This window comes from Ciconia boyciana, chromosome 6 (assembly GCF_034638445.1).
Source record: "Ciconia boyciana chromosome 6, ASM3463844v1, whole genome shotgun sequence".
Lineage (NCBI taxonomy): Eukaryota > Metazoa > Chordata > Aves > Ciconiiformes > Ciconiidae > Ciconia > Ciconia boyciana.
In genome coordinates, this window is record NC_132939.1 from 5,302,816 (window position 1) to 5,315,342 (window position 12,527).

Below are 12,527 nucleotides of genomic sequence, written 5' to 3' on the forward strand. Positions count from 1 at the left end.
ATGCCAATATTGTATCTTAAAGCTAGAGACTGATATAATCATCATTTTCTCTACACAGTTGGGATTCAGAAAACATGTTGGACAAACTTTTTGAAGCGGCTGCTTATTTTTTTACAATGGGCTGCGTTAGGAGGCCTGACATTTGCTATTTCAGATGTACCGAGTTTTTGCAGCCTCAGCTGGACATGGTAACAGTGGTCAAGGTGGTCAACACCTCTGCAAATTAGACTAAGAGGAAGACTGATGCCAAACATGGGGGAACCGCCTTCTCTCCTCAGACTTTCTGTTACAAAAGTTGAATGCTGTTTCAAAGACTCTGCCATGAACAGGGCGTTATTTTGTGTGACTTTTCCATACCCTTCAGTTTATTTAAAGGATCTGAGGATCCAGATGGATGTATACAGGGTAACGAATGGTTGCAAGAGAATGTCAGTTTTGAGGATCAGGTTTTGAATTGCAAAAATCTGTTTTGATGATTCACCCTGATGTCAGCAAGGGCTCCTGTGGAGTCATTGGAGGGGCCTCCAGAGAGTGATTCATTTACTGTAAGATGAATCACACCCTAGAAACACTTATGTCTCTTCATTAAGTAAGCGAGCTTAGAGGACTAGCTCCACTGTAGGTGTAAACTTTTGAGACATCTAAAGTTGGGTGCGATGAATTCAACACCTGGTTGCTACATGGAAATTTATAGCTTCAAGAGAGTAAGTGAGGCAGCCATATCAGGAACAAGAAAGCCTGTTCTTGGATTAATAGAGATCAGGGACTAAGAAATGAGGTTCCTGCCATGCCTCAGCTACAAGAATATTTAGACTGCAGCTATTAGTTTCTTAATTGTACTACTAATAAAATAAATCTCTCTGGTTCATATCTTGCCCGCAAATTTGAGAAGGCATGTTCCTGTTTTAATAACCTACATGTATTTTAGACCTGAAAGAATTTGGAAATTTCATGATTTGCTGTGCATCTTGTAGTAACTGTTGGAGTTGCAGTCTGTTTTATTGTTTAGAATTTTAGGCAATTGCACCTCCTGATCCAGTCCATGTTGGCTGATGTATTCTAATGCGAACAGACACAAAGTTTATTTTCATGTTCTACTAAATAATTCCACTATTTCCAAAATGCTTCTGGCATGGCAAATATTATACGTATGAAGTAGAGCTGCATCTCCACAAAAGTGGAATTACTCTCCAAGTGTTAACTTTTGCTTGTTAAAGTTGTGTGTAAGAAATATTCTTCACTGCAAGAGACAATTCCATGTCACGTTTTTTCCAGAGGGAGTGTGGCCCAGTGCACGAGGCAGTTACACCTCAGTCGTGCCCAGTCTAATGGCTTACATCTTGGGCAATGTCCCTCCCTGACTCAGTCTTTGTGATCTTGGTTAACCAGTTAGTCTTTCTGTGTTTCAGTTTGCACACTTGTAAAATGACAATATTTCCTTATTTTACCAGAATGCTATAAAGATGATAAAAATAATTTTAGATTGAGTGTGTGGAAGGGAACTGTCTCCTTGTCCAACAGAGTTTGATTTCTAGAGAGGGTCTTCCTCTATGCAGGGAAAGGTGTATGTATGTGTATTTGCAGGCAAATATTTTAGATACACTTCCTTTCAGGAATCCACTGATTAATTTATAGATTTTCTGTTGTCTGTATTGTATTCATTATGTGATGGACGCCTGCTTGGAATGCGTCCTTGAAAAAGGTGTTTCTGAGGATTGCGTAAGAATACTTAATAAACTAAAGCGTTCAGATAGGGTAGAGAGATAGCTACAAAACACAAGGCCATCATGGGTCTTTGTCAATTAACAGGTGTTTTTCTTACTATGTTTAGCTAAATGGGTCAGTGGTAAGTGAATGTATTCTGAGCATGAACATTTCAAGAAAGAAGGATTGGTTCACAGTTGTATTACTCTAGGTTTATGGTTTAGCTCCTTTGAAATATGTCAGCATAAAGTAGGGGCAAATCAAGCTTTCTCTTGGAAAGTGAATGCAGTAATCATAAATCTGAAAGTCTGAAGTATGGAGTAGAGCTTCCATTAACCTAGAGACCTGGGTCTCCTCATGCTGGAGGGGCTATTCAGTGTGCAGTAATTTTAGAGACCACAGTTCCCTGGAGTCCTCTTTCTAAGCATTCCTGTTCTTGTGAAGTGTATTGCACATTTCTCTGTGTGAGTATCAAAGCCAAATGTATTGGAAACTGATCTCCAAGGAGCTCTAGACCAGCACTTCATAAACTGGAAGTGTAGTAGATATAATTTAGCTATTCATATGCCAAATACAAAGTATTGGTCAAGCGTGGATAAAGCCATAGAAGGTGACGTACCTCAGCCCAGAAAACCAAGCAAGGGAATGAGAATGATGTGGAAGCTTAATGTAGCTGTAAAAAAAAAAAAAAAAAAAGGTTCCTTTTGTGTCTATTCAGCAGCAGTAAGTTTTTCAGCCTGAAAAGCACCTCTTTTCTTCCAAAAGAAAACAAATACAGGAAGGGGAGCAGAGCAAGGGTTTTTCCCACTTCACAAGCAATAGTTATAAGAGAATTTCACCTTTAAGTAGTAACTTTTCTCATTACACTCTGAGATATGTTACAAAATGTTCATGCTTTATGGGTTTGTCTAAGTGTAGAAAACCCCTGAAAAATCACCTGAATAATCAGTAATATTTGATAGATTTGGAAGTGGCATACCTACGTGGGTAATCCTAAGGTCTGGGTGAAACCCTATGCCCAACTACTTATGCAAGTGCCACCTTAATCACTTTGTATGGACAGGGTGTCTTCAATACCCATGAAGGTCTCTCTCCTTCTCAGAAACCTGCTCTAGGAATGCTGCATCGCTTAGAATGTTCTTGTGGCTTAAAACATGAATAGGCAGCCAGGAGACGTGCCCAGTTCCTGGCTTTACCCCAGCTGCACATCAGTCAGCTCTGCTGGCTATCAGCTGCCAACGCGTGTAGCTGGTGAAACTGTTCACTGATATTTGGAAACGTTTGTTTTCATCTTTATTAAATCCACTGACTGAGAGTTAGTAATTCTTTGCTCATATTGATTCAAAAGCTTCTTCCACGTAGTACCAGTTTTTCTTTGTGTAGCTGTTTTACCTTTGCGTAGTAGCTTCCAGTCTTGCTGGAAAAGTCCCTTGGATTTTTTTGCATCACTCTCCCTTTTTGTCAGGAGTTGCAGGACTCTTGTTTGGTGGTGGGTTTTTTACTGTGTGTGTGTCCGTCCGTCCGTGTCGTCCGTCCGTCCCCCCCCCCCCCCATTTTAATTCTTCTTCATTAGAGAAGGAGTATATGGTGAACCGTATTCCTTTTTTTTTGACTGTTATGAATTCAGATGTACTTTTTGACCTTTTCATTTCTCAAGAGTATAGGGGGGATTATAAGGGTAGCAATAAGCTGTGTGTATGCTTGCTGGGGCTTTTTTGCTGATGTTTAACAGTATACAGTAATACAGTAAGCTCACGTTGTTTGGAAACCAAATAGTGCCAACCAAAACATCTTTTTACATAGGAAGATAAGCAAGGCCTGATCTACATCCCATGCCTTCTCTTGAATCCTAAGCCTGTTACTCCATAGGCAGAACCATGGAGAAGAAAACCAACCAGTCTCTTAGACATCTGTGGAATAAGGCATAAACCAACCTGTAATTAATACCCTAATTTAAGGTAAATACCTGCTTCAGAATTGGAATTAGAGTAGAAGAGTAGAGGAATATGGAGAATCCTGAGCATGTGTCTTGTGAATGGTACTTTCTGAGGAGACTCTGGAAGGAAGGTCGCTACAGCCTTTTCCACATAGGCTGAAAGTCATTGTTAAATTGTCAGAAAAGACAAGATAAACCACTTTAGCCTGTCTCTGATTTGTCTTCCTTACCTGCTGTTGTTGAACTGTCATATAATAATGTCAGTTGAATTTTGGTTTTTTTTTTTAATGTGTAATTACAGACAGATATTGTAGAGTTCCTTTATAAACTTTATCTAGGTCAGGTGAATAAAAATCAAATATTCTTCAATAAGTAGTGCTGTTGAACCTGGTCAGCACTGGGATTTTGTCTGTTAGCAGAAATGGAGTTCTTTATGGAATATTGACTAGTCTTTTTATGAGATTAGAAATTTTCCGGTGAGGACATTATTAACCTAAGTCATGAATAAAGATGTGTTATATATCCAAAGAGAAATGCCAACTATGATAGTGTAATTCAGTGATTAGTTTTCTCAAGGAGCATGTCAATTCTTTGTTCCTCATTCAGCATTTTGCAGCAGTTTCGCATTTGAGTAATCTTCAATTTTGCATGAGGTATGGCAGAAGGGGTCTACTTACACTTTAAAATATTGATAGAGATGGTGCATGCAAAATTCCTGTAATTCTCAAAACATGGTTTAGAAGAATGTCATCTTGTTTTGCTGTTTGAACAGGTAAAACAGCTCAGCATGGTAATTTTATAGATAGTGAGAAGTAATTAACTAGTAGAGGCAGAAATTTCCTAGAGCTTTGAATGTATCATGTTGATGAAATGTGATGAATTAGGGCTGATAATAATTATAATAAACTTGAGCAATAAAATCATGAGTATAAGAAGTCGTCTTCTGACTCCTCTATGCACATTCTTAAGCTGGAATTTTTGTGTAACTATTTTGTTCTTAGGTTTGAGATTTTTGTTGTTGTTTCTTTTTAAGGAAATAGTAAGTTTGCCTCTGTTTTTTTCGATTGCTTCCATTTGGTTTTGACAAATGGTTTCCTTCTTTTCTGAATAAGCAAAAGTGGGTGGAATATATGACTCCTTGTACTTTGACATAAAAAAACTTCATAGAGCTTTCTTGAAGTTTTTTAATACTGGGTGGTTATTCTAGGCCTCTGCAAATGTATGAATTTTCCAATAATGTGGTGTGGTGGGTTTGACCCTGGCTGGATGCCAGGTGCCCACCAAAGCTGCTCTATCGCTCCCCCTCCTCAACTGGACAGGGGAGAGAAAATATAACGAAAGGCTCGTGGGTTGAGATAAGGGCAGGGAGAGATCACTCACCAATTACCCTCATGGGCAAAACAGACTTGACTCGGGGAAATTAATTTATTACCAATCAAATCAGAGTAGGGTAATGAAAAATAAACCCAAATCTTAAAATGCCTCCCCCCCACCCCTCCCTTCTTCTCAGGCTCAACTTCACTCACTATTCTTCTGCCTTCTCGCCCTGAGCGGTGCAGAGGGATGGGGAATGGAGGTTGTGGTCAGTTCCCCATACGTTGTCTCTGCCACTCCTTCCTCCTTGCACTCTTCCCCTGCTCCAGTGTGGGGTCCCTCCCATGGGAGACAGTCCTCCATGAACTTCTCCAACGTGAGTCCTTCCCATGGGCTGCAGTTCTTCACGAACTGCTCCAGCGTGGGTCCCTTCCACGGGGTGCAGTCCTTCAGGAGCAGACTGCTCCAGCGTGGGTCCCCCATGGGGTCACAAGTCCTGCCAGCAAACCTGCTCCAGCCTGGGCTCCTCTCTCCACGTGTCCGCAGGTCCTGCCAGGAGCCTGCTCCAGTGCAGGCTTCTCATGGGGTCACAGCCTCCTTTGGGGCACATCCACCTGCTCTGGCGTGGGGCCCTCCATGGGCTGCAGGTGGAGATCTGCTCCACCATGGACCTCCATGCAGGGGGACAGCCTGCCTCACCATGGTCTTCACCACGGGCTGCAGGGGAATCTCTGCTCTGGCACCTGGAGCACCTCCTCCCCCTCCGTCTTCACTGACCTTGGTGTCTGCAGAGTTGTTTCTCTCACATATTCTCACTCTCTCTGGCTGCAATTGCTGTTGTGCAGGTTTCCCCGCCCCTTCTTAACTATGTTATCCCAGAGGCGCTACCACTGTCACTGATGGGCTCAGCCTTGGCCAGCGGCAGGTCCGCCTTGGAGCTGGCTGGCATTGGCTCTATCAGATGTAAGGGAAGCTTCTAGCAGCTTCTCACAGAAGCCACCCCTGTAGCCCTCTCCCCCGCTACCAAAACTTTGCCGTGCAAACGCGATACATGTGGCAACTTACAACACGAAAATCAATGATTACACTTGGTGAGCCTGTGCTAGAAACACTTGGAGTGTAAATGGGAAGATAACTTTGCAATGAGTTGTGTTGATTGACTTGTATTTTTCTTTGGTGTTCATTTTTCATGTTCATTTTAAAGCCATAGCTTTAAAGAAAGAAGAAAAATAATTTCACCCCTTTTAAACATACAGATAATTTCACCCCTTTAAGCTACAGGTCTTGACACGTTCAGAGTCTTTTCTATTGGCTGTCATGCTGGTGTGATTACACAGTAATATATACTCCCTGTGAGCTGGACAGTAATGGAAATGTATTTCATCATCTTCTCAATAATCCTTATTAAGAATGCTGTTTTTGTTATGAAGCAGTAAGTTGATGGCTCCCACCGATGTGACATGGAAATTTGAGAATCCAGGGTCAGTAACTTTGGTCTTGAATTTTTCATATTCTAAAATGATGATACCATTGTTGTAGTGGTCTGAGTTCCTGAAAAAGGTGTTATGAAACCTAATTACAGTTTTCCTAAAAATAAACAAATAAAACCCCCAAGCAAAACCGTTTTAAAACTCCAGACTTTTGTGAATTTAAAAATGCTGTGTTACAGCAATTTTTCATGAATTAATTTTAGAAATTTGGTATGTAGATTACTGCATTCATGTGCAAGTTTATGCAGTACATAAAGTTTGCTTGTGGACCTCGTGTTACTTGTTGTCACTGTTATTTCTTATTGCTATTATTTCTAGTTCCTCAAAGAATAACCAAGAAACTGTCCCTGTAGTGCTAGGTACCAAACATATACAAAGAGGTCCCGTTCCATATCAGACCTGTGCCAGTGACATGGGCAAGCTGGATGTGCTGTACTGGCATCACACATGAGCACCCAGGCCCAGTGAATTCAATAACAGCAACAAACAGGAGCGAAGTGGATAAAATGAAGGGTTCAGGTGCAGGGATGAAGAACACAAATGTAGAGACAAAAAGGCCATGGGAGTAGAGGTGGAATGAAGTTTCTTTGTGAAGTCCATTCAAAATTCTAAACAGTCGGGAAATCCCAAGGGGTTCTTTCTCTGGTTGGATCTTGTTTGTGACTGCACTTTTTCTCCAGGATGGGGAAAACAACAGTTGAGTTTGAAGGAGACCCCTAGGCTAAGATGGTCCCATTTTATTGTTTTCCCTACTATGGTGAGTTCTGGCATTGTGTTTCTTCAGCCAGGTGCTGCACAGTTCCACAAAGGGAGTTTCAATTTTATGCAGTCTTCATATGTTAGTGATTTTAATAGTTTTTTCCCTGTTTGTTTTTTTTTTTTTTTACTTTTAAAGTTGTAATATACCTTCAAAACTATCAATGGTAAATATTGTGTTTAATGAAAAATATTTTTTTTTTGTTCTACTTTCCATCTTTTATCGTTAACTGATTTTTACTAGGAACTTTTCAGAGGAAAAAGAGGATCCAAATAATGGCAATGTATTCCCTCTACAGGATTTATGAACGCATCATTGATCCCCCAGAAACGAATTTGACACCTGAGAGCAATTTATGGCTCGGACAGAGAAACAGGAAACATGGTTTCTTTAAGGTAAGCAGATATGAATTGGCCATGAAGAAGGAAATGAATAAACAGTCAACAGGATATTTCTGGTTAGTTGTCTTACACTCCTGAAATCTGATTTGTGGAGCTGGGATTTGAGGTAGGTCCAACACTTAGAGAAAAGGGTCTCTTCCTGCAAGGTAGAATATCGTAATCACTGACTGTAGTGCCCAGTATCTGGGGGTTTTATTTGGTTTCCTTACTTTACACCTATCTGCTGTGCTCTGCCTTGCCACTCCTGGGGACAGAACGAGACTGTGTAGGCAGCATCAGAGTCTGTTCTTGGCTATCATCTTTAAACCTTCACGAAACAACAGCTTTGCTGTGGTCTCCTGGTCAGACAGTGGTAGTCTTAATTACTCTCGGAGGCCGTTTCCTCCTCAATTTCACATGCAGAATACCCTCACCCTTCTGCTCTTTGCCTCGGGTGACTCTTCCTCGTTTGCTCCTGTCAGCATTGAATTCTAGAGCAGAAAAGGTCTTCTGGCCTGCCATCCTTCCGGCTTTGGCAGATACTAGCTATTGCGTGCAGTGCATTTGCCTTGCTGCAAACCAGTAGATTTTTCTGTTCCTGGAGTACCTTCCTTTCTTTCTGTTTTTCTCAACTAAGTGTGTCACTGTGTTTCTCAACAAAGAGTGAATAGTAGGTCACCGAGTTTTGTTCATGAGCTGCTTTGTCCTTCAGAGCTTCCATTGCTTCCAAACAGTCCAGGCTGAAAGGCTGGCTAGCTGGCAGGACTCGGGCTGCTCCTACCTTCTAGCTGGAAAGCCTGTCTTTTTCCATTTGTGAGGCTCCCCAAGACATCATCATTGAGTAGGCCAGTATGGGCATGAGGAACTTTTCAGAGGAGAAAGAAGATTCAAGTAATGGCAATATATTCCAGATTCACTTAATGGCAATATATTTCCAAAATTGCAAAGGATAGAGAAATGACCTACAACTTGAAAAGCCCTCTCCTGTATGTTTTCTTTCAGCTTTTTTTTGGCCCCTGGTGAGGCCGTATGATTTTCTGGTCGAGGCTGAATCCTGACCCAACCAACAAACAAAATCCACCAACAGATGAAAACCACCTGCTCCACCTGAAAATTAGTTCTTTTGCTTTGTAAGCAAGGTACAGAAAAGTTTCTGATACCAGTTTTGGATAACAAGCCACGGTGCAGGTGTTTATCAGTGAAAGAGTCTATAGTGCAGTGATAGGGCAATCTGCCTGTCCTCGATATTGGCATGGATTTGTTGCCAAGGTGATTTACCACCCACTCGCTTTCCCTTTGAAGCTGTCAGTTCATAAGACAATTTTACAAGTTGCTGTTTTTCTGAGGACCTCTCCTCGAAGTCCCCAGATTTCAACAAGCTAGGACAATTATTTTATGCTACAATTATTTAACCATAGCAACTAGCAATTTTAATTGTGAAGCAGAGGTAAAAGCTAACTTTTAACTTAAATGACTGAGAGCTGCTCTGAACCTAGAGTATGTTTCATCCTCCAGCAGCTGAGCTGTCACTGTGAAGTGAAATTGATAGTATTATTTTATTCTACAGCTGTTGTTTTTTTACCTCAGCTGCTTCCCATAATTCCACAGATGGTAAACATATGTTTATAGCTACATAGGAAAAAAGTTATATTGGATTCGCCCATCTTAAATTCTTATTTTATGCAGGCAGTCAGAGCCTCAGAACTCTGGGATATTATATGTTTGTAAATTAATATTTCTACGCGTTAACACTTTGGAAACAGCAGGGTAGCTAATGATATGCTAATGAGCTGACAGTTTTTATTGATCATAATGAAAGCCGACAAGTGCCTTACTTTGCTTTATGCATGCTTGAATATTTTACTAACTTTCTTCAGGGCAGAAATATAATTGGTTGTATTTTTTTCCTCCTGCTTGAGAGTTTCAGAAATCTTACTTTTTAAAAAATGTTACTCATTGCAAAAACTTTGGATTTTGCCAGTTTGTAAAGAGTACACATCTCTTTCCATATATTTACATGCTCAGCAGGACCTCCCTTTCTTTTTCAGAGCAATTTGTTTCACTGTTTTAGCATATAAAAAAATAGATCTATTTCCCTTAATGTAAACAGAGACCTGCAGGGAAAGAGGAGCGTTAAAAAAGAATTAGCTTTTTTGTATGTGTGTTGGAGCCATGATAATGTATGTAACAAAGCACTGGCTACTGTTCTGAGTATCATCTTTGTAATTCCAAAAATTTTCTTACTTTAATGATAGTTAATTAATTGACGTGTCTCTCCATAAATGAATTGCATTAAAGCACATTTTGGGCCATATTCTCATGCCTGTTTAAGATTATAATTCTTCAGTATATCAGAAGAGGAAGGAGGGGATATGATATTTGTAAGTCGCTGTGGCCAGTTGTTGCCGTTTTTCTTGTTTATGCTTTTGTTCCACATCCTTACTTACAGTGATTATTCCACAAGTAGCCCTGCTGTGCCTGTGGCCTTCCTGGGAAATGAAGTGCTCTATGGCATAATCAAGGGAGTTGAAGTCTTGCCCCTTACAACTACTATCTCTTACTAGTTGTAACTTACCTGCTATGACCAAGCATTTGGAGTTCAGACAAGATGGAATGGTTTTAGCACAGCAGTGGTGGGAGCAAATGCGGAGCAGACTTAAGATAGCTTTATCTGTTTGCTTTGAAGGGAATCTCAGGAATTACTTCCTTCAAAAAATACATGCTGACCCTTCAGGTTTCTTTGTGTGGCCCAAAACCAAGGTTTGTTTTAGGGCTAGAGAATACCATTCTAATCAGCTTAGGAAACCAAAGTAAATGCAACTGAAAGGAGGGAGGGAGTGATACCAGACATCCAGGGAACCCTCACTCTAGGATGGATCTGATTGCTGTCAGGATCGGAATTATCTGCAAAATTCATTTTGTCGCTGGGGAGAATCCTTCCCCCTAAGGCTCCCTCCAAGGAGCTGCTGCAGAAATGAGCTTATTAATGCATTGCTGACTAGGTGATTCATGTCGAAAGACGGTAATTTTCATATCTGCTATAGCAGGCTCTATTGATCCTGCAGCTGTGCCTGGGGATTGGATAGTAGGTGCTTGAGAAGTACGTTGGTATTTTTACTGCACAGCATCATATGTGTACTTGAGCCTCTGTAGTCGTGTTGGTCTTGGAGTCGTACGCTGCCAAGGGCACCTGGCATGGGGCATGCCTGTCCTGTGTAAGGGAGCACAGTGCTGATCTAGTGGAGATCTAGTGGTGTTGGGGTAGCGTTGCCTAGGCACAGGGTTTCGGGCGCATCTGTCGGTGCCTCCGTGCAGAGCTTTTCACCAGCCCTGGCCGATGCAACTTGTACAGCCGTGTGGCATGCGTGGCCTCTGTGGGAGAAGTAGGCTTTGAAGAAGGTGAACGGCAATGGAGGAAATGAAAATGCAGAAGTGGAGAGCTCATGGAATAGATGAGCCTTTTCACAGAATGTGGGAGGAGTCCTCTATTTAATAGGGACGTGAGAAGTGCAATAAACAGGGCTTTTGTATTGCATCCTTATGGGGTGGGCTTGATATTTAGTGCTGCAGGCCTGAATTTAATCTCATAGCTGGTAATCTGCCTGCACAGATGAAGGCTCTTCAAGCTAGTGAGTCCTGATACTGAACTGCAGCTTTGGTTGTAATTAGCCGAATGCCTTAATGGTAACATAAAGGTGATGTCTGCTTGGGAAAGGCAAAACCGGGAAGATTTTGACCGCTGACATCTCCCTGTCAAAGCCAAATCCTGATGTGCCTTCACAGAATGTGGACTGAAGAACTCTACCCTGTGCCAAAGCGAACCAGAGCCCTTGGCTTCCCCTGGGGAGCTGTGCATGCCTAATTCTCCTTCTGGCTCTGGCCACAGACAGCTCTCGGCAACCTAGACTTAGTGCTGAAGGAGGAGAGTCCAAGTTTGTTCATATGTGTTACAATAATTATGGCTGTAATAAGTGTTCGCTTATAATGAAGTCTTTCTATTAAAAAAATACATCAACGAAATTTCTGCTCTTTAAAGGTTCACTTCTATATTTGATCGTATCAATTCTGTTTCAGAGGGTTTACAGCCTTAAAAGGCATCTGTACTGGTGAATTGAAGTTCATACATTTTTCCATGGTAACATGCTTTCACGTAGCCAGAAATTAAGACACAAAAACCAGTTGTGTTTCCTCTTCGGGTTGTATTCAAATGCAAATCTACCCAAAAGACGATTGAGCGGTGGGGCTCTGATGCAACAAACAAATTTGAAGTTCAATATGCACTTCTTAAAAAAAAAAAAAAAAAAAAAAGGCTGAGGAAAACATCTCGCTTCTCTCTGGATGATGTCTTGTAGCTGCGCAATATGGTCTGGTGAAAATTTGTAATCTCATTTGCTCTTAGTTAAGCTTTTCACTGGAGGGGCTTAAGCATTGAAATATATTTTCATGCCTCACCTTCTAATTTCTCACTGATGACTCCTAGCAGAAAGTATATAAAATGGCTTTCAGCATGTTCCTTTTCCAGTGACAGTATTACTTCTCATTATTATGATGGTTTCGTTATTCTCATAGATGAAAAGGTTAATAAATGTATATACTTCTGCAGGAAAAACAGTGTGATCTGATTATGTCTATTAGTATTTTCAGTTAATATTTGATCATGGAACAGTAAGCAGGAAATGGTGGTTGCTGATCACCTTCTGGTGTTTTAGCAAATGACCACGTAGATGTTAAATGTTACTTAGTGTATTTGCCAGGCTTCAGGGGCTATCTGAGGCCTATATTTTATTTACAGATGGAGTTCAATGTTTTGAGCAAGCGACTGTGTCCACGGTCTGCAAAATTCACTCTATTGCATTTAACTGAAAATGGAAACATAGTCTTATAGTCAAACACAGTCGATCAGTAATTTAATTAGATAATAACTGCCGCGATGATAAATTTCCTGT

At 41.0% G+C, this 12,527-nt stretch overlaps 1 protein-coding gene across 1 annotated transcript in view; it reads left to right on the forward strand.

Moving 5' to 3' along the window:
- Nucleotides 1–12,527, forward strand: part of NELL1 (neural EGFL like 1) — a 297,430-nt gene that overhangs the window by 52,586 nt on the left and 232,317 nt on the right. Inside the window, exon 5 of the mRNA XM_072864686.1 lies at nt 7,500–7,596. Coding sequence (XP_072720787.1) covers nt 7,500–7,596 — 97 coding nt within the window. The remainder of the gene's footprint in view (nt 1–7,499; nt 7,597–12,527) is intronic.